The sequence below is a fragment of the Clarias gariepinus genome, chromosome 8 (genome assembly GCF_024256425.1).
Source record: "Clarias gariepinus isolate MV-2021 ecotype Netherlands chromosome 8, CGAR_prim_01v2, whole genome shotgun sequence".
Lineage (NCBI taxonomy): Eukaryota > Metazoa > Chordata > Actinopteri > Siluriformes > Clariidae > Clarias > Clarias gariepinus.
In genome coordinates this window covers 22,180,169-22,205,535 of record NC_071107.1, presented here as the reverse complement: position 1 = coordinate 22,205,535, position 25,367 = coordinate 22,180,169, and the positions used below count along the sequence as shown (strand labels likewise).

Sequence of the window (25,367 nt, the reverse complement as noted above, 5' to 3'; positions counted from 1 at the left end):
TGCTGCCTCTTCTTGCAGCTATACTAGTGCGTGTGTGTGTATGAGATAGACAGAGAGCACAAGAAAGAGTGCAAGAAAAAGCTCTAAAAAAGATAATTCATAGTGTTTTAGTGAGTGTGTTGTTCAATTAGGGAAAAGAGTAATGATAAAAAAAGAAAAACAAAAGTTATGATGTGAAATTTTTTTTTTTTTAATCAGTTCTTCTTTGGCTCCCCCCGTCAGCATCCATTACCTTTAAATCCCTCTGGTGAATTGAAAGGTAAACATTTTCTTTTAAGCTGGCGATTGGTCCGTCACTGACTGTCTCTGAGAGAAAGGTCAGAAGACAAGCATGACAGTAACAAAATAAAATAATAAGGTACATTCTATTAAAGGAAGATGCTGCATGTATTGAGTTGTGTTTTTATCAGTGAAATATGTACATACTGTAACTGAGAAGCTTGAAGAGTACTCATTTTTTGGGAAATTAAGGTTTTCAGATTATTGAAAACATCACTAGGGGGCAGTGCTTCATACTTTTTTTTCACGATGCACCTTTTTAAGCTCAAACAGGTCCTTTTGACAGCTGGGTCCGAGTTAGAGGCAATGACAAGGTCAAAGTTGAGGGTGAGTTTTCTCTCAGCGCGTCACTGCCATCCTGAACTCACACCACAACTTGGCTGTTTTTATGCGAGAAATTGTAATAACCCCTCACTGAACTTTTACTGATTAACATGGACAGATCTAACTGCAGTCCTCATTGAGGACATTACTGTTTGGTTACAGTACACATTTGTATGTTGAAACAAGACCTTTAGGGTAATACTGTTAGGACATATGTAGATTTTTTTCTAACATTTATTTTTCTTTTTTGAGGAGTTTCAGCTTCCAGAGTTCCCTGCAGGCGATGTGGTTTAGTTGTAGTTGACCCAGGCTGCCTCACACTGAGATTAATAGAGGCTTGTGGGTGGACAGGAGGACAGGTATGTAACGTTATACCTCTCCAACCATAGACCTATCAGAGTGGTCCAGTGTTTGTTATGCAGCTGGTTAAGAAGCTCCTGTTTTTTTTTTTTTTTCAGGATCCAATATACACTACATGACCAAAAGTATTTAGACACCTAACCATCACACAACTGTTGCCACAAACCTTAAAGCATACTATTTTATAGTATGTCTTGGCATGACTAATAACTAACAGGCCCCAGGGAGAACGTGGAGACATGGTTTGCCAAGGTTGCCTTGGAAGAAATTACACATCCTTTGCAGAACCCTGACCTTAACCCCGCTGAACACATTAGGGTCAATTGGCACTCCAATGTGGGCCAGTCCTCCACAAATGCACACAAATCCCCACAGCAACTCTCTAAAATCTAATGGAAAGTCCTCCTAGAAGAGTTGAGGTTATTATAAAAGGTATGACAGTATGACTAAATTTTGGACAGTATGCTCAAAAAAGACATATGATTGCAATCAATCAGGTGTCCACATACTTTTGGCAATCACTTGTGGTTTATGGACTACTTCTATTGCAGCGTTTAAACGCAACACATGAACTGTCGTCTCCCCACAAAGCAACGCCAGACCCACACTGATTTTCTGTAAACACACACAGTCATGTGTAAAACATTCGACATCCTTCGCCACCCAGCGACTCCTCGCGCGCTCTCGCTTCCACATGCGTGCCTCTAACAACTCTTTTGCAGCCAACAGGTGTGCGCTGTGGAAAGATCCTTTGATGCCAGCTAAATGGTTAGAGCAGAAAATAATTCTGCTCCTTTTATTAGAGTGTGGGCAAAAATAAAAACCAGACGCTGCAAATCATCCCTGTTTTGCTGTCGAGGAAAAACAAAAACACTTCCTAATGATTTCGTTATGTTAAAGAAGTCCTTTCAGACGTCTTCTAAATAAACGCGATCAAAAACACCTGACATTTCTACGAGTTCTTTTTTTTTGCATAATCTCTGAAACTAGTAGACCTCACTGACCAGCCAAACTCTAACAGGATACACATGAACATTAAAGTAGTTAAATTTAATTTTCACGAATTAACAAACCACAGGTAACTAAAATATTATAAATAGAGGAACGACATGTAGAGGAATATTACGATGTGGTCACTCCAGATATTTTTTCCAAAAATCCCTAGTCCATGACTGCGTCATTTGTATGCATCTTATGTGTGTTTATTCCTATAAAGCATGCTGACTGTTACAGTAACCTGAACTCTCTCTTTCTCGCTCATAATCGGACTTTACTAAACACACACACACACACACACACACGCACACACACATAGACACACGCACACACACACACGCGCACACACACACACACACACATACTAACATGGATTATAATTTACAGTAGTTATGACTTATGACTGCAGGCAGCAGGTAGATAGACTGGCAGTGGGGCAGGCTTTAGGACCCAGAGTCACAGCTGTGGCGAGGCAGAGCGAGGCTGACTCACTGAATCTGTCTGAGAGGGAGCAAGAGAGAGGGAGAGAGAGAGAGAGAGAGAGAGGAGACAGGAGGAGAGAGAGGAGGAGAGCAGCGCATAGGTGATCTTCCCCTCGTTAGTGACTGGACTATTGGAAAATGATGGGTTGAGAAAGCAGTCATGGAACCAAACAAAGTTCTTCATTTTGTGCCGTCCGGTAAGAACCTCACATGCAGTCAAACACACATGCTTACATGCACATGCAAACACACACGCAAACACACACACATGCATACATGCTTGTATCTGCACTGTCACGACAATGATTCCAATGGTTCCCTAAACCCCTAGATTGTATATTAAAAAAAAAAAAAATTCAATTACAATAATATGCCGCATACAAGCTGCCTGTACGCGCGTGTGTGTTTGTGAGCGTAAGCGTGTGTTGCTTTAAGTTTTCTTCTGGCTGAATCCTGCAGGTCTGCGGAGTGTTTTTTCCCCGAGATCTGGTGCTGTTTTTTTGGGGGTGCGTTGCACAGGAATGCAGACAGGCTTTTTAGGCTGGTTTTCTGGAATGCGCCGTAAACGCTTCTTATGTCGTTAATCTTCGCAGAATAAATGAAGGGAAAAGAAAGATAGAGAGAAATAACATCATGCCCTTTCATAGAACGACATGTGCAAAACTACATGCGTGTGTGTTCACATCGTTATGTACGAGTGTACTTAGAAACAGTGGACTGAGGTGTAGAGAGAGAGAGATACAGCCTGCATGAAATACCTGTAGAGCAGGATGATGCTCTAGGACACTAGACCTTTTTGTAGGGGTGATGCTGCTGTTCACTCTAATTCATCCTGCATCACACACACAGACACACACACACACACTTTTGGTTTAATAGACATTTTCTTAGAAATGTACTAAGTTGTCTTTACAATCAAAGGCGCAGGAACATTGTTTACACATAGACTCAGAATATACACGACTTGCACACACACACACACACACACACACACACGTTACTTTGCATATTTTGCCCTCGGGTTCAGTAAAAAGTGAGAGTGTTTAATGTGACTATCAGTTTTATTATGTTTTAATGAGAACACGCAGAGTAAATTTGTGTGATTTAGATATAGTGATGATGTGCTCATATGAAGCATTTCTAGACGAGACGTAATTAATTATTTTTCTCCCACAAAATGAACTAATCAGTTCGATTTTTCATCAGTACACTTGTTTTTTTTTAAACTTGAAAACGACTTTGCGTTTGCGTTTTCCACACACACATGTTGCGCACACAGGCCAGATTCGAAAGGCCTAGCTATTGGAAATGAAATTGGATTTTGTCCTTGACTCCTTGACTGTACATGAGGGAGCAGCCTGACGCATGATGGAAGCGAGTTTGCGAGCAGCATTATGGCGGAGGAGAACCAGATTAATGATATTAATGTTTCGGTGTGTGTGAAGGTTCCATGTAACGAGGAATGTTCCTTGCCTTTATGACTGGCTTTTCTGTAATGAGCAGTGCGATTACTCGTTCGTCTTTTGTTACATACATATGAGATGGTCTGTCCCACCATCGTCTCATTAAACTTACACTTCTTTTGTTTGCATTTGTACTCACAGATGGTACAGAGTAAATACTGTAGCTACCTTTTTTTTTTCTGGGAAGCTTCACATTTGTGTGTGTGTGTGTGTGTGTGTGTGTTTGTGATTAGTAAATTGGGAATCAACCAAGTAGGTAATCACATTAACCATAATTTGTGACCCTGTAGTTGTCCGATAGTGTAAATGACAAACCATGGGGGAAATTAGAATCAGACAGTGTTTAAGTGTTTTTATGGCTTGCTGTAAATTGCTTAGAAAGACATGACCTCGTACAAAAATCTAAGCAACCTGCATGATAAATATTAGGATCGTACAAGGCCTCGTTTCCCTGCGTCTGTTTATTTCCAGTGCTTTGAATATATCTTATTTAAAAGTAAAAAAAAAAACATGTAATGTTCAATGGTTTAATAAAGGAACTGTGTTGTGTGTGTACTTTGAGGTGAAGGTGGTGGTGGTGGGGGACGACTATTACACAGCGAAATGTACAGTACAAGCATCTCAGCAGGCATAGTAGTTAAAGCAGACAAACATGCAGTTTTTTTCTTTTTTCCTCATGTAGCAAGTACACCCTCCAGAAATCATTCCATTTGTACTGCTCGTATTATTTACCACCATTATTTTATTTTATTTTTTGTAATTTTTTGGCCAGAATTTTTTTCTCTATCCCTGATACTGCACGTCATGAACTTCCTTCACGCACACAGATATACATGCATAAATACACACTTTGGCGCATAACGAACCCCCATACCCCCCCCAACCCCCAGCGAAGTTCAGATTGCTTCAAGATGTCAGAGGATGCCAGTGTTGCTAAATTCCGATCTTTGATTGTGAAGCTGCGCATGTGTTTTGTGTGTGTGTGTGTGTGTGAGGAGAAACCTCACACTGAGTACACACTCTGCGTACACATCTACTGTATATACAAGCACATGAGTATGTGTATGTACACTCGCATAATCAAGCTCGGCTTTTGGCGGAAAGTCAGAGCAGCTCATTATTAGCCTTAATTAGGATGTGTTTGTCTTCATTCACAGTCACTCCATCTCACCCCCTTTAGTATTTGAAAATCACCAAGATTCCAGAGTCTCAGATTGTTCGAAGGATGTCCGTGTCAGTTTTTTTTGCCCGTGTCCTGTCGTTGTCTGTCTCGTGGCAGTACCGTGAACAAGAAGGAGAACGGTGACCTGGCTTTAATAGAGGAAGACGTGGAATGTGCAAGCAATTAGCAGGAATCCCCCAGCAGAGTGCACATGAAACCAGAGCAGCACGAGCCGTGAGAGAGAGAGCGAGGCAGAAAGATAGAGAGAAAGAGATGAAAAGACAGAATGCGAAGGGAATACGGAGATATGTATTCCCCTGATATGCAGGACGCCAGTGTCCACACAGACTCGCAAGCGTCCCTGTGTTTTCCTGTTGCTGTTTGATTAAAGACGGCTGTCGTGTCGAAACACGCCGGGACTGCAGTGACTGGACTGGAGTCTTTCACTGTACTCTCAGTGTGTCTGGTGTGCTTGCAAGGACATTCTACAGCTCGAAGGAGGCATTCTCTTGCTGTGGCTAAGAGAAAGAATTACACGGTGTAATTATCAGATTGTTGTCTGGCTGTATGTTTTTTATTTATTTATTTTTCCTGATTCAAGTTTAACTTCATTAAAAGAGAGAGGAGAAATGATGGTACAGAGTCTGTGATACGTGTCTGTGTTGTGTCTGAGCGGTTTAGGTATGTGTAGATCACACTCAAGGTCGCCGGTGACAGTGATACTGTCGGACTGATAGAGCAGACCAGAGGAGAAGGGGAACCAGTTGCAAGCCACAGCAGGACGAGACAGTTAATTAGCATATAATGAATTATGTAAATAGCGTATATTATTGCAGTCCTATTTCAGATTATTGTTGCCATAAGTGGATTTTTTTGTTGTTGTTTTTTTTTTTGTTTGTTTTTTTGGGAAAAGCTTTACCATCCATTGGAATGTCTGTTCAGTGCTTCATGCACTGCAGCTCTTCTCACAGCTCAGGCAGAAACAGGGCCTGTTTTGAATTGTACGCGGTACTTTGTGAAACTTGTAAGTAGACGATGCAAACCACATTTGCAAACTCCCATGCAGGCTGCTTTACAAACTACCCAAGAATGTAGAGCAGTAATCGTCTTCGTCCAGCAGCTATGGTGTAATCTGGAGCCTGTGTATGCATTATTTTTATGTTCATTGACATAACGGTACAAAATCGACACTGCAGGATTTGTTTTTGTTTAAAAGAGCTTGGTTGATGAGAACATTCTAGAGAGCACAGTTCCTCATCAGAGCCTCCTGTTTCTTGCCATAACAAACCTGCATATGTGTGTGTGTGTGTGTGTGTGTGTGTGTGTGTGTGTGTGTGTGTGTGTATGTGTGTGTGGGTAAGTGTGTCGTTACTGGCCATCAGAAGGAATTCCCTATCTCATTAAAAATTCAGAGTCAGGGGAAGGATGCCAAAAAACCTCCAGGCAAATCATCGAACATCGAACTCTCTTCACTTTGTCTCACTCTCTCTCTCTCTCTCTCTCTCTCTCTCTCTCTCTCTCACACACACACACACACACACACGGCTGCTGCAAATGACAGTTGACTGCAGCGGGGAGCTCCTTTCTCCTGCGATTTCTCCACTGCTCTCGGTTGTGCAGTAAATAGGTATTGCATGCGCTAAAGGTCTTTTCCGACAGGCTGTTAGAGAAGGATGGAAACATCCTGCTTTACACCCATGCTCTTGTTCTCTCTAGATCTTTGTTACGTGTACAGTCATACACAGAAGGGAGCAACAGGCCTGGCAACACATCTCTCATCCACAGTAGATCTATGTTTTGATACCCGTACAGAGGTGTGATACCACAACCATGAATATCGTATATAAAGGCATTTCTCATAAAAGCCTTACAAACTCGTGCATGCCTTTAACACACGAAGGCTGTATGTAGCACTTTGCTTTTGCTGCTCACATTCTGTACGACAATGGACATGTGTAAGAAAGGGAATTAATTTTTTTTGTGTGGTTAGACAGAGCTTAATGCCTAATGGCCAGGAATAAAAAAAAGCCCCAGCTCTGCAGATACCACTTATTTGATTTGTTTTAAGCTGTTATGTAATCTGCTTGTGTTATGTTGCAATACAATACTCCTATGAAGTAGTCTGTATAGTCATTAGGATAAGACTGTACCGAATAGGTTTACACCGCCTAAAGCATAGCAATCCATATTGTGTTCATTTATGTTGTAAAAGGTACAAACATCATATTGTTATGCCTTGACATGTACTGAGCCAAATCATTTAGAAACTGCTAATTTTAAAATGGCACCAACTTTAGTGAGGAATGCATCGTCACCTGTTCATACAGTACACTGCACTGTATAGGTAAAAGGTTGTGGACAATTGAGACAATTCAGTTCATCTTGGCATGGATTCCACAAGATGTCAGAGAGATACTTTTGAGATTCAGATCGATGATTGCATTACTCTATTTCATTTGCCATTGCCACATTTCTGAAAGTTGAGTTTCGCTATGTGACATGGTACATTATCGCGCTGGGAGTAGCCATTAGAAGATGGATCACTTGTGGCCATGAAAGGAAGCACACGACCAACAAAAATACTCAAATGGTTTTAAATTCAAGTGATGATTATGCGGTATTAACAAACCCAAAGAGCGGCATGAAAACATTGGTCACACCATTACATCATTTTCAAAGGCCTGGACTGGAGAATCAAGGCTAGTCGGGTCCTAGCGGATTCATGCTGACGATAAAATTCTGACCCAACCATCTGTGTGCCTTAGCAGAAGTCAGGATCCATCAGACCAGACTATATTTTTTCCCCCTAGCCTTAAATTGTCCAGTTTAGGCGCAGATGTTCCCTCCTTAGCCTCAGCTTTCCATGTTCTTGGCTGATTAAAGAGGAACCTAATGTGGTCTTCTGAGAAGATTTTCCCTATTCTAATGATTTTATCTGAACGTTAACTGGAGCTTCTGGCCATGATTGACATGATTTTATGCATTGCACTGCAGCCACACTGCTATTAATAATTACGTGAATTGATAGGTATGCAGGTGTTTTCTAATAAAGTGCTTTTTGAAGATCTCGTTACAGACTTAGTTACAGTAATCTTAACATTTCTAAAAAGGCTTTTCACTAGATTTTGAAGTATGACTATGGGGATTTGTGTTCATTCATCCGCAACAGCATTAGTGTCAGGTACCGATGTTGGATGAAGAGGACTGGGGTGCAATTAGCATTCCAGTTTATTCCGAAGGTGTTAGCGAAGTTGAGGTCAGGTCTGTGTGTAGTACACTTGAGTTCTTGCAGTCAGGTTTTGGCAGACTGTATTTCTTTATGGACATCACTTTGTGCACAGGGGTAACGTTTTGCCAAAATAGGTTGGAACAAGGGAAACTGTAATGATATAGCATACAAATTTTCTGCTTCCACCTTCTACAGCAACAGCCAGGCTTACATATGGGTGTGATGGTCAACCTTTGGCCATATGCCGTAGTTTAGGACTTTACTACTTGTTATTTGAACAATTCATACAATTTAATCACCATGTAGCTTGGGCTCTTCAGTAATGCAATGAAAAAGCATTCAGATGAGCGGAAAGAAAATGGAGGAAATAATTTGCATTTCAAAAGGGTGAGTGTTGAGGGCTGGGTTTCGTTTGAAAAAGTTCCACCTTTCTATCCGAGGGAGCTCAGGGCACAAGGCAGGGTGCCAATTCATCACAGGCCACAAGCAAACACACTCAATCATACACTCAGCAATTTGGAAACGCCAATCAACCAACACCTACAGGAAACCGGAATACCTGAAGGAGTCCCACTAAGTAATGAGACAACATACAAGCAAACAGACTGGAGGTGGGACTCCAACGTATGTCTCAACCGTGAATGTGCAGGGCAGCGGAGCAAACCACCAAGCCACCGTGCTGTCTGACAATTTGCAAAGCAAATGTTATTGTAACCACTTCTGTTTGCTCTACTGTTAATTTGATTTTAGATTTCAGTATGTACAGTTTTGAGCTTAAATTAAACTGGAGCAAATGTTTTACTGTGACAGGCTGCAAAGTCTCTTAAGATTGTTGTTTATGTAACAACCACAGCAGCAACCTCGTTTCTGCACTTTTCTGTTTAGCATTCTGCATCACCAGTATATTAACCTTCACCCTTATCATCTGTCGTCATCTGCACCTGTTTCTCACTGGTTCATAGTTTAAATTAGATGCTCTTTATAATTCATAGGTCACTGTGTGGCTTAGCAATAACAAAAAAATTCTCTAAAACAGATCAGTTGCAGGGACTGGATTGAAAATGAGAGACAAAAACCTGCCAAAAAGGAAAGCCAAATAAGAAATTCAGTAAGCCTGGAGAACTTTTTCTCAAGACTACATTAAATTCTGGCTCTTTGAAAGCAAAATATGAAGAAATGAGGGCTAGCTCAAGATTTTGGCACAATACTGTATAAAATGTGTTTACTGATGTGACACTTTTTACACGGTTATCTAGAGTTTTTGCTTTACTCTGCAGTAGTATAGCTTGAGAAGATGCTCTTTCATGGTCAGTAGGTCCCATTTATGAAACTAGATAAAAATTACTGTTAGTGTACAGTGTGTAATTATATTAGTGTAGTTCATCTGATGTGTGACGTTGTTGATGGCCAGTGGAAAGATATTAAATATTCTTTTTAACTGGTAGCTACTGAATCCAGACATGTTTGGTGACAGAGCAATGCTGCGTTTTTGTGCATGCGGTCAGCAGTTATTCCGCTGTATTCGTTAATGGAAATGAATCCCATAAACTATTCCATCAGGTTTGAGTTATTACCAGATTACTACGGTATATTTGCAACTACTACACTAGGGTATTGCACTGGGGACTGTTCTCATCTGGTTTTACAAAACACAGCCAGACTCATACAGTATCTGCTATACCATGTCCACCTGCTGTCTTTTTGCTCACTAAACATAAAGAAGCCATGCAGACTGGATAGAGCAAATCTGATGTTTGTCCCCAGCTTTATTTAGGGGTAGAAATCAACTTCTTCCACTATTGAGGGCAAGTGAGTTTTTGTCTCATAGGCATGCTTAGATCTTAATATAAAGGTCAATCCAGGTGTCCGCAGGTCAAGGAGTCATCAATCACACAATGTTAAAGACAAAGCCCTAGTTTAAAACATCATAGGTTTTAAAGCATAATTTATAGTATGTTTATCAGTGCTTTTAAGTTAACCAATGCAGCAATTCTCTCCCACAGGATTCCCACTGGGCATATTATTAGGCAGCAAAATTGCTTTGTGAAGCACTAAAGCAGCAATAAAATATTCTCCAAACTGTTATGCAGAACATTAAAGATGTAATTTTATAAATCATTTTGTAATGTTGCGGGTTTCTGCTTTTGACTGAAGTGCAGCATTTCACAAAAAAATAAATCAACTGTAGAAGGTAAAATGTTAGGAAGTTGAACTTGAAGTTTTCACAATTTCTTTCAAAAATGAATGAAGATGTTTGTGTGGCCAAGGTTTTTTTCCGCGTTACATTTTATTTCCCTTTTCTTCAAATAAATTGCACAAGGTGTGCCACATTACAAGCATCAGAAATAACAGAGAAAAACCTATTCAACCATTACAATATTGAGAAACATGAAATAGCAGTCAGAATAACAATAATAGTCTTTATATAAAGTACTGTGAAAAAATAAATGCTGTAGAAGCCTTAAAAAAAACTAAAAAATTATATATATATATATATATATATATATATATATATATATATATAAACAAGCTCAGTAGGTACATTTTGTGCAGTTTTATAAAAAAATTAATTAATTAGTTTTAGTTAGCATTCTGCAGAACCACCCACAGTTCTTCTGAGCACTTTGACTGTTGCACCTGCTTCTTTTTGGCCTGCAAAACTCAGCAGCTTCCATTATGCTTTTTTTTTTGTCTAGAAAGTGGTCACTTATATAATATGCTGCCTTCTATTCTGGCGTACACATATTTTTCTGTAACCTTTAATTTTGTGGTGGAATACTGATGTTTAAATCAGAAATGTTTTATACTGACTGTTATTTAGTTATTAAAATATTAAAACGAAGTTTGTACTAAAAAACACAGGGTCTAAGACTTTTACACAGTACTGTGGACATTTACAGTATGTAGACGGACAATTCCATGCAAAAGTCAACTGGCATTATTCATAGGGTTTTTTCCAAAACACAGTGTATCTCTAAAATACTTAATCATTAAAGTCCAATGGTGAGCATTAAAAGAACAAATAGGCACAATAATGATGGAAACTACAAAGAGAAAGAGTGCAAAAAAATGAGATAGGGACTAGGAAAATGTCAGCAATACCTGCTGATTTAATCATTTCCTAGGTAATTTATTCATGATTGCTATATCAATTGTTTCACGTTAAAATTTAATATTCGGACATGTTCTTCAGAGACAACGATCACCTGCAACATCAGAACCATTAACAATAAAACCATCTAGGTTTTGGGTTCCTCTTGTGATACTGGGTGTGCCGTGATGTCTGGCACCATGACCACAAGTGCTCAATCAGATTGGGATATGGGGACGTTGGAGGCCCGGTCCCATGCATGGCGGGCTGTGGTGCATTGGATGTTCTGGTGCCTTTCATTTGTGACCAACATTGACGTTTTTTCAGCATTGGCTTTTCCATGAGATCAGACCGGATAGGCTGGCCTTTGATCCCCGTGGCAATGGGTTAGTCTTGGGTACCCATGATCCTGTCACCAGTTTACTGGTATGTACTGTATTTATTGTCGGTCAATTCAGCTGCCAGTGGTCATACAGTAATATAAATGCTGGTCAGTGTACTTTGTAAATGACTGATTCAGACATTTTACATCCATAACACAGTTTACATAAAATCATTTATTCCAAAATCTGACAAACATTTTCAGGTCTACACTGTTTATGTTTATTCAATTCTCTTTCTCTTTTAGTGTAATGCTTTCTGCATCTGTCTATAACATTTGTAGAATCCCCTGTATTCTCTTATGGACGTTTGTCCTCTTACTGTCACATCCATAATTTGTTTGTTTTAGCTAAAAGGTTATGCAAATGAATTCACTGATACTAAGCTTGTCCATACTCTGAGGCTTTGTGTTTACCGATAGTCCAAATGTTACATCCATAACTCTGAAAGTACCCAGATTATTCTAAAGCTTAATTCATTAAAAGTAGTTAAGGAACCTAATCCCATACCTGAGATATTCTTTTATTCTTACACAGTCAGACTCAAGAGTTCTGAGCAGATTTTTAGTGCTTCCCAGAAGTGTTTTATATACATTATTTGTAAATCACTGTGTATGCTCAGCACACCTTTAAATCTGGACTTGAACAGCCCTGCAGTATGTCAGTTCAGACATAAACTCACTTATAGAAAATGGTTCCCTCTGGTATCCTAAATGGATTTTAGTTTTGCTAGGCCTCTATGTCAAACATTCAGAAATCGTACCCTGTAACAGAGCTTTATAAAGCTAGAGCAGTTAATCATCTAACTCATTTTTGAGGAACCGAGAGTCAAGAAGTGTACAGCCAAAATAACAGCTAGCTAGTCATATAGTTACAGTTATATCCAGAATTATTGGCACCCTTGATGATGGTAAGAAAATCTGACAAATGGCATAGTGGTTTATGAGTGCATAAAGAAAAGCATTACTTCATTCATATGCTTAGAAAGAGCTTATACAATTCATACATGAAGATGTGTTGAATTTCATAAATTAGGCATTGGCATCGAAAAATAGCTACATGGCTGAAATATTCACTGTTAATCAAGTTTAGAACAACAAGACCCATAAAGAAACTGCCTGGAAGAAGATGCCAGTGTTTTTTTTTGTCCCGGCACACACACAGAGGAGGGTGGGTAATGAGGCAAAAATCACTGCAGGGGTAACAGTGGGAGATTTTTATAAGACGGTGACATTTTGGCCTGATCAAATCTTCACAACTACAATTAGACAACGTCTCCGTGCCAAAAAACTATTCACAAGGTGTGTGAGAAGAAGGACTTTACGTGTGCAAGTGCACAAAGCACTAATGGAACATTGATTGGAATTTTGTTTTGTGGTTAGATGAGGCAAAAATTGGGCTTTAATACAGCAAACACTCAAGGTGGATTTTGGTGTAAAAACAGAAAAGAACCTTATTTATACTTAAGTTCAAGCACAAGCAGGCTTTTATTGTCATTTCAACATTTTAGTACACAGTGAAACGAAACAACGTTCCTCCAGGACCAAGGTACAAAATACAACATTAATTAACAAAACTAGAGTAACTAGCTAACTAGCTAACTTTACCTCTTTTACCAGGAAGTAACTTGGTATCTAGTGGATGTTGTGCTAGATGTTCCATCAGGACGCTGATCAATAGTATGCATTCAGGACCACACAGAAAGTCCACACAGTGATTACAGAAGAAGCTCCTACAATCTCCTGATCTAAAGCACATTGTGGGATGAGTTAAAGAGAAGAGGCCACAATAGATGGTCACAAGAGTACACTTGGGTTAGCACTTTTCTTTGTGTATGTGATATAAAAGTTGTTAATAAAGGATCTGAAAGTTGTCTTCAGATCAACTTGCCCCACCCTCTCCAGTAGGTGAAAGTGGTTGGGGGGAGGGCAGTATGGTTTTGGGTGTGGTTTATCTAGTGGGTGGGATTAAATTGGAGGAAAAATATTAGCAACCAAAAATATTTGAAACTAAATAAATTAATTAATTTGTTTTATTTATTCATCTAAGTAACCACTTTTATCCTGGTTAGACTCATTGTGGGTCTTAACATCAAAATGCTTGTGGGTTTTCTATGCATGTGTAGAAAGCTTTATATGTAGTATTTGTGTTGTTTTTTTGTCCATAAGGTAGGCGAGTTGATAATGCAATTCTAATAATGATTTATAAAGTAACAGCTGCAGCAGTATTTGTGTGCACTGTGTAGTCTTTGTAGTATGTCTTTATTCTCGGAGCAGCTGTGATGTCTTAGCCGCATACAACCTGCAAAACATCTCTAATGAGAGAGAGAGAGAGAGAGAGAGAGATGATGATGATGATGATGATGATCCTAGGCTAAAAACTGTTAAGTGCACAAATGCTTGTACATAACTCCAGCTGCGCGTTCTGCCCTTAGTCCTGTCATTCCCCTATTCTCTTTGTCTTTGCCTCTCTTATTTCTTCATTCATCGATGTTAAGCCTGGAGCTGTAAATTTTCATTATTATTGTCAGAGACAGAGACGGAGTATATGGTTTTGTGCACGCCCGGCCCTCCTGCGTTCATCTCATATGTTCAGTACCGACAGAGACGTGGAGGGAGATTACCAGGCAGAAACATCTTTGCATCTCGTTCTCATTTCAGCTAGGCCTGCAGGAGGAAACGGCGAATCAGACAATATGCAAATGGGCTTGTGGTTTCGAATCATGCAAACCACACATAGGACTGTTGCTCAATGATGGGGTGTAGGGTTTTAACCCGAGTCCCTTTACCCAAGTCACACTCTCATCGTCCCCCCTTTTCCATTTTCTCTGTGAAGCATGAAAGTGTTAAACCCCCATTGTGCAGAAATCGAGCTTTTTAGTACGAAAGACACATAGAAAGACATATGCACACTAGCACATATTTATCTAGAAAACGCCCAACATTCACACACACAACTATCTGCTGCGTGAGATCTCACTTCCTGTTTGTGAAAAGAGCTGGTCCTGTGTGAGTAATGCAGCATGAAAGGCAATACTACCATACCTGCCCTGCAAGAAACACAGAGTACACAGTTTAAGTTTACTTCACAGTGCATTTAGTGTTTTTTTTATTTTTTTTTTTATCTCATGTAAATATCGGCATCCTTCCAAATACTGTATAAAGACATATACTTCCCTTTACTGTGAGAAAAAATATTTTGCATCAGTTTTGACTTGTGTAGTCAGAGACTCTTCTCTCTCTCTCTCTCTCTCTCTCTCTCCCTCTCTCCCAGTCCTCTGATCTGGCTTTGATCATGGAGTGTCAGTGTATTTTACTGTGTATGTGATTAAACAATACATTGAAAAATCTAGAACAGGAAAGAGACTGAGGTAGCTCTGAGGTAGCTATATCTGCACTTCAGATATACTCACAATAAAATAAAGAATGGTAAAAATTAATTAGTTATGTTTGGTGTGTGTGTGTGTGTTCAGCTGTATGCTATGTGTAAACCATGTGTCTCATGTGATCCCAGTAACAGAAGCCGTGCTCTGACTGGTTTGTTGTGTTTGTTGTGTAGTACAGTGAGACGTGAGCCTCATATGAGATATGACATGAGCCTGTGTGCTGTACGATAACCTCGGATCAGGAAACGTTATGGCTGCAGTCACACTCAGCCCTGCTGGGTGATTTAATGGTAAAGCAGTCAAAGTACCACTTCCTCCATCAGTTATCAGCCTGTGTGTGTGTCTTCACCACTTTTTCTTTTCTTTTTTTTCATATCAGGAACTGTATGGTGGTAAACGCATAGAGAACAACGGCAACAGAGCAACTTTCATTACCTAAAATATTTGTGTCGAGGGTTTCGAGAGATGATTACATGATACACAGAGCCCCAGGCAGCAGCATGGTGACCAATGAAAGGTCATTTTGGGAGGGGTAAGAGGAGCACTCGCAAGGCCTGAGGGAAGGCTGCAGGGTCTGCAGGTGAGCTGGAACAGCAGCACGTACCGCCTTCACTTGTACTGCATACAGAACACACTGCAACGCTGCTGCTGTTTTAAATGGGAAAGAGAGTGCGAGAGCGAGGTGGTACACCGAAAGACTGACAGGAAATCTTTTTGTTCCTTTTTCTCCAAATCTAGGCCAGGTGGAATGTACTGGTTTTATAGGTAAAGAATTGCTTTCACTGTTGAATTTTAAAGATTATCATTGATTGAGGGCAATCATCCTACATCATTTAGGTGAGAAAACGCAGAAAAACAAATCATGGTGGAACCTTGAGATCAAAACTGAGTGGCTTGTTACTGTATATGTGTGGCAGTGTGGGAAACTCAGACTTCACATGGTGAAATGGAGAAATGTTTACTCTCTTACTCACACAGTCAAACAAAAAGTCTTTTTACAGCCAGGACTGTATCTATCTATCTATCTATCTATCTATCTATCTGTCTGTCTGTCTGTCTGTCTGTCTGTCTGTCTGTCTGTCTGTCTGTGCAAAACTCTTAAGCTATCTGTGTTTTTTATTACAAACTATGTTTTTAAAAAATATATATTTTTATTTTGCGACTGTGCTATTACGTTAGTACAAAAACATTTCTCAATTTATAATTTTAAGCTTGTAGTATTCCAACACAAAAATAAATGTTACAGAAAAATATTTTAATGGCAGAAAAGACAGTAGCACATTACTTAAGCAACCGCTTTCATACAAAACACGAAATGGAAGCTGCTGGGTTTTGCATGCAAATAAGAAGCAGGTGCAACAGTCAGTGGTTCTGCAGGATGCTCATTAAACTTAGTGGATAATTTCCTTATAAAACTGCACAAATTTTACCTGACACTGAAGGTTCATCGAAGCATAATTACACTAAATAATTACTTACATTCATTTATTACTGTTTTCTGGTCTTATTCTTATTTTTACTGGCCTATATAATATTAAAGATTTCTTGATTTAATTCAAGTGTGTCATATTAATATGGTATCATAGTCGATAATAACGATAATAAATATACAGTATTAATCTTTTTTCGAGCTCTATTATGTTTTGGTTGAAAGCGATAAAAGGATCACGGCAGACGGCATTTTTTCGTTTGCTGTAGGTGGATAAATTAGTTTTTTTTTTCAGAAATACGAGAAGCACTCAAATAGACATTGAGTATTTTATTTGAAAGTAACTTTTAATCCAGCATATTTTTTTTCGGAGTTCAAAATGTTTTTTGTTGCATGCAGAAATCCTCTGTAGCAGTTTATTGATTTCATAAATGCAACACACATTTTTTTATACAAAAAGCTAAAAAAAAAAAAAAAGATATATATGCAGTGTTACAGTATCTTCATTTTAGATGTCAAAAGAGTTCTCCTGGTGTTTTCTTTTCTGTGGGAAACGGCTTCAAATGGCTCTTTGAGTGTTTAAGGTTGTCGACCCCTGGTTTAGAACTTAAAAACTGAATATTTAAGAGATAAATTATTTGTGGGAATGAGTCGACAATTAAATAAGAAAGATTAAAATGAAAGTGTTAAAGAAACATTTTGTGACTGCTAAACTTATATTGCAAAAAAAAGGTTATTACTAAGGAATGGAATTCACAACTAAGGAATTATAGGGACAACAATGAGGAAAAATAAGGAACAACAAACAACAGTTCTTGCTGTTATAGGAAAATAAAGCACACTGGGGGTGTGATGCAGCAAGATGCGCAGTGAAGTGCTGCTTCCTTCCCCCAAACCACATTTCAGCGGGTTATAGTTAGATTTAATGTTGTGGAACATCCAAGAGACAAGTTAATTCCTGATATCATTTTTGTTACATAAGCACGGCCTGTCATTTTACCAAGAAAGCGTAAACTCAAATTTTCTTGATCTGGGAAACTTGACTGTTACAAAGCGCTTACACCCAAGACTCTTCCTTTAAATGTTAAACAAATGGCTCCTAATAAAACAACATCACCACATCAAGGATTATAGGTTTTACTTTGTTAACCAAGAACATGGTTTATCTTTTTAATTTGTTTATCCGTTCCTTAGATTATGTGGAGCGTCCACTGTGTGTATGAGCCCTGTGATTGAGCTGTTGCTATGGAAACAATAATGCGTTGAATGAGTGCATTCATATTAGCCCATCATTCATGTTACAGCCAGAACTTGTGTTTGAGCCGTGCTGTTATAGCAAAATAACGCACACCCTCTCAGGAATTAGATTTAACATTTCAGGCACACTGTGCAGCAAGATTCATTTATTTGTTTATTTATTTATTTTTAATTAAAGTACAAGATGCTTGAATTTTTTTTTTTAGAACTTTAACTCTTCATCACATCTTTGCACTTATTACTTTTTCAACTACATTAAAAAAAATTGTAATTTATGTTATTTGATGCTTTAACATTAACATTCCCTCAACAACCATCTCATGGATGTGCTGCTATGAAAGGTACGAGAGTGTCTGCAGGGCTGCATTTTAGCATCTGTTTACTGTTTAGTGTGAAACTATCAGTTTTGGGGATTTGATCCTTTTGACACCTTTGTCCATTATTTAAAAAGGTGTGTGTGTGTGTGCGTGTGTGTGTGTGTGTGAGAGAGAGAGAGAGAGAGAGAGAGAGAGATAGAAAGTGTGGCAGTGTCTTCAATTCTCGTGTTTACATGAACTCAGTGCGATATGGCAAACCTTTTTTCTATGTTTAGTCTGACGGCTCGGTTTGCCTTCTGGTTATCTAAGCAAGAAGCCTGTTGCAAGTGAAATTTGTCAATCTGTTTTTTTGTGTTGTTCAAAATAGTCTCAGTGTTGGGCCTGAAAACAGTTTTGCGCAGTGCTGTGTCGTGTAATAATACCAGTGATGCTGCTGCTCCCAGTGGCTTCACTAAAGCTTCATCCAGTGACTCTTTACCACCCGTGTGACACACTGTTTGACCACCTTCCACCTGGGAGAAGGTACCGAAACATTTGCACCAGACCCAGCAGGCTCAGGGCCACCTTCTTCCCGACAACCATCACCTTGCTGACCTCTACATTACGCGTTAGACCACTGTTACCTTGTGACATGTACTCATTCTGTAACACAAGTAGTCTGTATACCTGTATTATCCATACATAAATGTAGTTTCATAGTATTAATATTAATAATAATATAATATTGTACAGTATCTTTATATATCTGTATATGATATTGTACAATTACACAGTTAAACCAGTACTGCTGTATGTTTGATGTACATACAGTGGTGGCCAAATGTATTGAGACAAAAGTTGAATTAATTGTTTCAATGACATCATAATTTTTTTTAAATAAAGACTAAACATCTAAATATTACAAATAAATTATTATTTCATGCACTGGAATTGCTTTACAGATATCAATATTAAATATGAAGTCCTTTATTCCTCAACACCTGTTGGATTCAGCAAAAGAGGTCTGCAGTACCCTTGTGTCGCTTGCCCAATTCATGCTCGCTTGATTACTTCCTGAAATCATGAATGGAAATTTGACGTACCGAAGTTTACAATTTACAGTTCGATTCTGAACTTGTTTCTAAAATTCAGTTCTCTCAAAAAGTAAATTCTGAATTGGAACTGGCCCGTTAATCTAATCAATTGATGCAATCAACAAAATGTATAATTATAACATGTAAAATCACACTATAACGTGTCTGTTTTTTTGCTTAGTAAGCAACTAGCTGAATATAACACCTCGATATGTACCTCGATCATTTTTGTTTTTTGTGTGCATTACTGTACATTCAGCACAATCTGTTGTGTGTAATCCTGAGTGTGACATACATAAGTGACAGTATTGATTATTCGGACTGATCATTGCAGTGCTAGATGTTTCACAGATGACTTCTTTAGGTCGTTGTATTTAGTGAGGATGAGAATCACTTGTCACCACATGATACGATGTTATAGCGATTCCTACTGTAGGGCCGATTCAATAAATATTGCGATTCTGTATCACAATTTAATTTTTTTCTTCAATTTCTTTTCCAATTTTGAAGGCCTTGAACCTTGCTATAGTTGCTATAACTTGAAAGTTTTATACCTTAGCTTTGTTCACTAGTTTTACAACTGAATTGAACTTTGGTAATTAAAGGTAGCTCATTTCTGATATTAATTTTCTCTCTTAAAGCCAAGGGCAGTGTTTAAACAAGTTTAATATTTAACCTATAATTTAATTAAACAAAAGGCTTCATTTTTACTGAGCATCTCATATCGTCATGTAGAGCCTGGGCGGTATGACCAAAAATTTATATCACAGTATTTTTCAAAATTATATTGGTCACGGTATTTGACGATATTTTTGTTTCCATGCATGATTAGGTGTTAACCCCATTTCCTAATAAATTAGAGAATAATTACTGCAGTATATTGGCTTACATTGACCGGGCTAGTATTAACCCAGGTTTGATTGGTCTCACAAAATGCTGCTGTTCACAAAGAGGTGACAGTGGCACTCATAATTGTAATGAGGTGAAGTAATCAGAATTCATGACTTGGAGTCAAAATACACAACACTTTATTGTGTCCCCTTTAACTTCAAAATCAAAATTTTTGCATAGGTTATTTGTTTAATTCACAAAGTTCGTAAAAACAATTTAAAACGAGAGAAAAACTGTTAAAATCCTTGTTCGCCTTCTCAGCGTTAGGTAGCGAGTGACGTCATGATTTGAATCTGTGCGCGACCGGGGAAACATGGGGAAACTGAATTTCCTGGAACACCGGTCCTCGCGGAAGCTTGCGGTCCTTACAGAACTCCTAATGCCTAACTCCGCATCTCACCGTGAGTCAAACCGCATAGGTGAAATAGGGTATTCATTTTAGTGTGGGAGGCTTCTGCGGCTACAACTTTAGCCCGACAACATTTACATATGATGGTTGTTAGGACGTGCTTCCACCGCTCTCATGCAGACGCAGCTTGTTTGGTACCACTGCAAAACAATCCGCCTCTCAAACAATGTCCCGCGGCGGGAAGTTCCACCCCGCTCTGTGTTCCCGACGCTTTGTACGCACACACTCACCGGTATTGGGGTATATAAAAAATTAATATCATTAAAAAAAAAAACACCAGTATTCGGTATGAAAAGGTATACCGCCCAGCTCTATCGTCATGCATCATATATTTATTATTTCTGAAGAAACAGAAAATAATTTACTTCTACCACATGGGATGGTATTGTGTGAATAGTTTGGAGTTTATCACCTGAATGATTATTAAGTTACAGTGACGTTTTATCACCTTAAATGCTTAAAAGCTCGTGCACCCAGCTCAAAATCGGTTATGTACGAGGCTGGTCTGTCATGGCCGATCACACTGAAAAACAGCGGATTGTGGTCACTAGCTGATCGACGGGTGCGACTCTATTTAAAGTGTAAAAACTAAAAAAAAAGTTTTAAATCGTAGCGATACATAAAGTGGCACAGAAAATATAACTTAATTGATTTTCTTCCACCATCTCTAGTATTTAGTTAGTATTTGGGAAAAAAAATCAACAGCATTTAAAGGATTTTTCCGTGGTGATAACAATCGATGCGATTTTTGGGGGCCAGTAGGTTTGGAGAGGCCCCAGGATATTTTGACCGTCACACGAATGGCTTACATCAAAACCTCCATCATGAGGTCATCACCATCTGAAAACGAAATTTGCATTTGCACCTACACAAAAAAAAAAAAGTCAACATTTATATGCGTGCGTGTGCAGAGGGACTTGTGACATGACACCCTGTTTCTGAGTCAGGGTCCTCCACTCGTTCTCCTGCGACTGTGTGACCTTCTAGTCTGACCTATGAGCAGGTTCCTCTCTACCCTAACCTCCATGCAGAGCGAATCCCAGCTCATGGATCAATGTTTACACTTTCACTGGCCTTTTTGGGTGTTAAATGTCACAAAACGTAGCAAGAACCAGATAATCTGTAAACACGTCAAACCGTCCTTGTCATTATGAACGCTAGAGTCAACCAGAAATATCTCAACACCTTAAATTAATATGACATGTCGTCTTGGAATTTATTGTTTTAAAGGTGCACAGCCAAATTAGCTGAGATTTATAAACTTTTTCAAACCTTACCTCGGGTTATTTAGGCCCTGTCTGGTCATTTTCGTCGCTTGTTTCCTGTTCGCTGCTTCTTCCTAATTTTATTTATATGAGAAATACAACTGATGGACTGATGGACTGATAGACGATGTTCATTAGCCGGACCAGCCACAGTCTGCAGTGTTCCACATACCTGTACCAATCATCTCGCCTTTAGCTCTGACATAGCAGAGTGTGCATGATGCCCCTGCGGGAAATTATTATTCTGTGTCAGGACCTGATGTTTGTTTTTCATTATTTAGTTTTACTGCTCAAGGTTTAGTAATTATAAGTGATCAATAGACAAGGGTTACATCGGTGGTCTGATATGTGTGTGTGTGTGTCTGCACATATGCGTATAATTGTGAGTTTTAATTACTTATGGGAATAGTTTATTTATTTATTTATTATTTATTTATAAGGATGATGTGTGGCAAGAGCTGCCGGAACAATGCTTGAATAATGTCATGTTTACAGCAGTTTCTGCCAGAAATAGCAGGATTTATGCTAATTGATGCTTTTGAATTGATTTGGAATATTGCACAACCAGTGTTTTGTCCATGTTTACATATGGAAGTCATAACAGACGTTAATGTCCGTATCTGGCTGTGGTCCTGTTAGCTTGTCACTCAAAGGCGTTTGCGGTTGCACTACGTAAAAAAGTGGCCTTTCCATTAGCACCGTAATCCTGATGGAGGTGTGCTGTTGACCATCAGGAGTTGCTGGTTTGCATCCATGCTGAACTCCGGGGGGATTCGCACCATGTACATAATGGTTTTATCGCCCTTGCTTTTCTTCTTGACACTGGCGTTGCGCCCGCGAGAGAGCAACTTAACCTCAGAGCAGCAAAAGAACCGCCGTGCTAGAGAAACGACAAGGTAATTTGTGTGTTTGCCCGTAAGTGTTTTTGATACATAGTTTTATAGCAGGGTATGTGTCGAGGCTCGGTGAGCATGTTTCGGAGAACGCGTGTTTCTGTTTAGATAGAGCGAGGCAGAGGTCGCTGGAAAAAGAAATGCCTGACAATTAGGAAGGTAGAAACTAGAGGGAGAGTAAAAAACCTCAGTCACGGCTGACTTCACCTCATAAATATCCCCCTAAGCAGCACCAAATGTAGGTAGGGCACAGGTGTGGAAATGTGTGTGGTGTTTGTCTGCCTGTGTATGTACATTTCAACGCACTGGTGTGTGTGTTTGTGTGTGTGTGTGTGTGTAAGAGAGAGTGAGAGAGAGAGCATGGTTGATTTTTACAGCTCAGCTTCAGGTGCATATAACAAGGTGGGTATATAAGTGTGTGTGTGTGTGTATGTGTGTGTGTGGGTTTGGATGACCACACGCAGTGATGTAAATTTCTATTTTGCTATTCAGCAGAAAGTGGAGGCCAAACCTCAAACTGTATTAGGCTCAAATACAATAAAGCTTTTGAGGAGTTTGGAAACAAACAATTAAATCAAAAAGTTTGTTTTTCTTTTGTAATTTAATTATATAAAAAAAAAAAAAAAAAAAATATATATATATATATATATATATATATATATAATGTTTTTTATATATATCAAATTTAATTGTAAAGTGGTTCATCATACGATGGTTAGCTTCAGTCCATACATACTGATCGAATTAGCAGCGCTACAGGAGTGTGGATGTTTATTAAATAGCACTGGCGCTTTTGCTCCACGCGTTTGTGCATTCGCTACGTAAAATTCCAGTTATAGCTGTAGTTTGGTTTACTGTTACTACAGCTAATATAGGCTTGTCAGCCTGTCTGTGCGTTGCCATGGCAACACACAACACTCAATTTCAAATCTATGGCTACATGCACCCCACAAGTATAAGTGGCCCATATCCACTTTACTGATCGAGTCTAATTGTTTTTGAGTTTTTGTTAGGCTGTTCAAACTGTGTGTTCATTGTTTATAATTTTGTTTGTATGGACGCAGGCAATATGGTACTGTAAAGAAAGATTACTTATGCTATACATTTTTTTATGGGCATCTTATTGGTACAGAATCCTTATATTTATGTCTGGCAGGGTGGGAACTTTCTGTATAGTTTGGAAAAAAAAAACCTTCATAAAAAAATTTAATAAAAAAAAACTTTGTTTAGATTGTGACTTCTATATGACAGTGGATTTTTGCTTTTAAACTTTTCGCATTGCTTCAGCACTTTAGCCAGGTTCTCATACATCCACGCTCAGCCATTTCTTTTAAGACCTTTTCAAACATAAAGCAGTTTCAAAATGCGGCTTCTAATTTTGCTTGTACAGGAACATCATGGTTCTGAGTTTTCTTACCTTAGCGCCCCACCTGTGAAATCCTTCTTCAGTGTTATCCTGCATCTTTCCTAGCAAAAAATTTGGGCAAATGTCAACATGAATTGATGTAAAAAGTCCCAAATTTCTGATTTGACCATTCAGACTGAGGTTACACAAAAAAGCAAAATGACGTTTAAAATCCTGCTGTTGTACTGAATCACAGCGACACTGATGTTCAGTACAATGACGCTCCTGGTTGCACAATAACATTGTAGAACTGTTTCTCAACAAAACAAATGGATTATGTCACAGATCATCTATTCGATATTTTTTGTCATGACGACAGGATAAAAAAAGTTTTGACTTTAACATTTAACATCTAAACTTAACATAATAAACAAGGTAGACATACATTTTCTTGTGTGTGATTATGTTTGTGCATATTTTTGTTTTACAGAGGCTCCTGCCTCGGTCATGGCCAAGAATGGATACTTCTATCAGGAAATGGGTGAGTGTGTTTTTTTTTGTATGTGTGTGTGTGTGTGTGTGTGTGTGTGTGTGTGTGTGCGCGCGCATGCATATGTGATAGACGAAGGATTCTGACTTCATTATAATTTTGTCCTTTGCCATTGCTTATGAATATTTACTGCATTTAATGGCAACACATACATAAGTCTTTGTTGCACCTTGAGAGGTGGCACAGTGGTGTCAGACATCATCAGTCAGGATTGGTCAGTGCGGTGTGTGGGTTAGGTTGAGTAGGACGCAACCTTTAAAGGCAAAGGCAACCTATTCTGCAAAATCCACTTTTAATTCCTTTTTTGGACATTCCAATAGGTCTAGAGTCATGCACACACACAAAAATAAAACCCATTAAAAACATTTCCAGCTGTTTTTTTTTTTTTTTTTTCATTTTTGTATTGGCTAGGGCTTAAAAAGCGAATCAGGTTTTCCCATTATTGTGACCGCGTATACCAAGCAACCCTTCCCTGGATCAATGCTCGCCGACCTCTACTCAACTCTGACAAGTCCAGCCCAGCTCTGTTACTGTATTCTCGTGATGAAGTGTTTAAAAGCTACATTACATAAGGCTAGGCTAACAGGTAGTACCTACTGTAACTGCTAGCAGCAAACTTTAGCTCTTAAGAAGGGCTAGGCTAGTCATAGCGGTTTGCATTAAATGCTAACTGCAAACAGCTAACCCAACCTTCTTCAGCTTTCAGTTGTTTCTTATTATTTATATCAGAAAGTATTATTTTGTTTGTTCAAATACAGGTAAATGAAGCCTGACGACTGGCTGGAAA

At 38.9% G+C, this 25,367-nt stretch overlaps 1 protein-coding gene across 6 annotated transcripts in view; it reads left to right on the top strand.

The window, feature by feature from the left end:
- Positions 1 to 25,367, top strand: part of slc4a11 (solute carrier family 4 member 11) — a 67,439-nt gene that overhangs the window by 5,562 nt on the left and 36,510 nt on the right. For 4 of the 6 annotated variants that reach the window (XM_053501837.1, XM_053501835.1, XM_053501841.1 and 1 more), the window contains exon 2: positions 24,521 to 24,571. In XM_053501837.1, the coding sequence (XP_053357812.1) occupies positions 24,521 to 24,571 (51 nt within the window). Of the gene's footprint in view, positions 1 to 2,465; positions 2,639 to 15,533; positions 15,732 to 24,520; positions 24,572 to 25,367 lie in introns of those variants that run through there. The other 2 variants (XM_053501836.1, XM_053501840.1) reach the window with 2 other exon arrangements.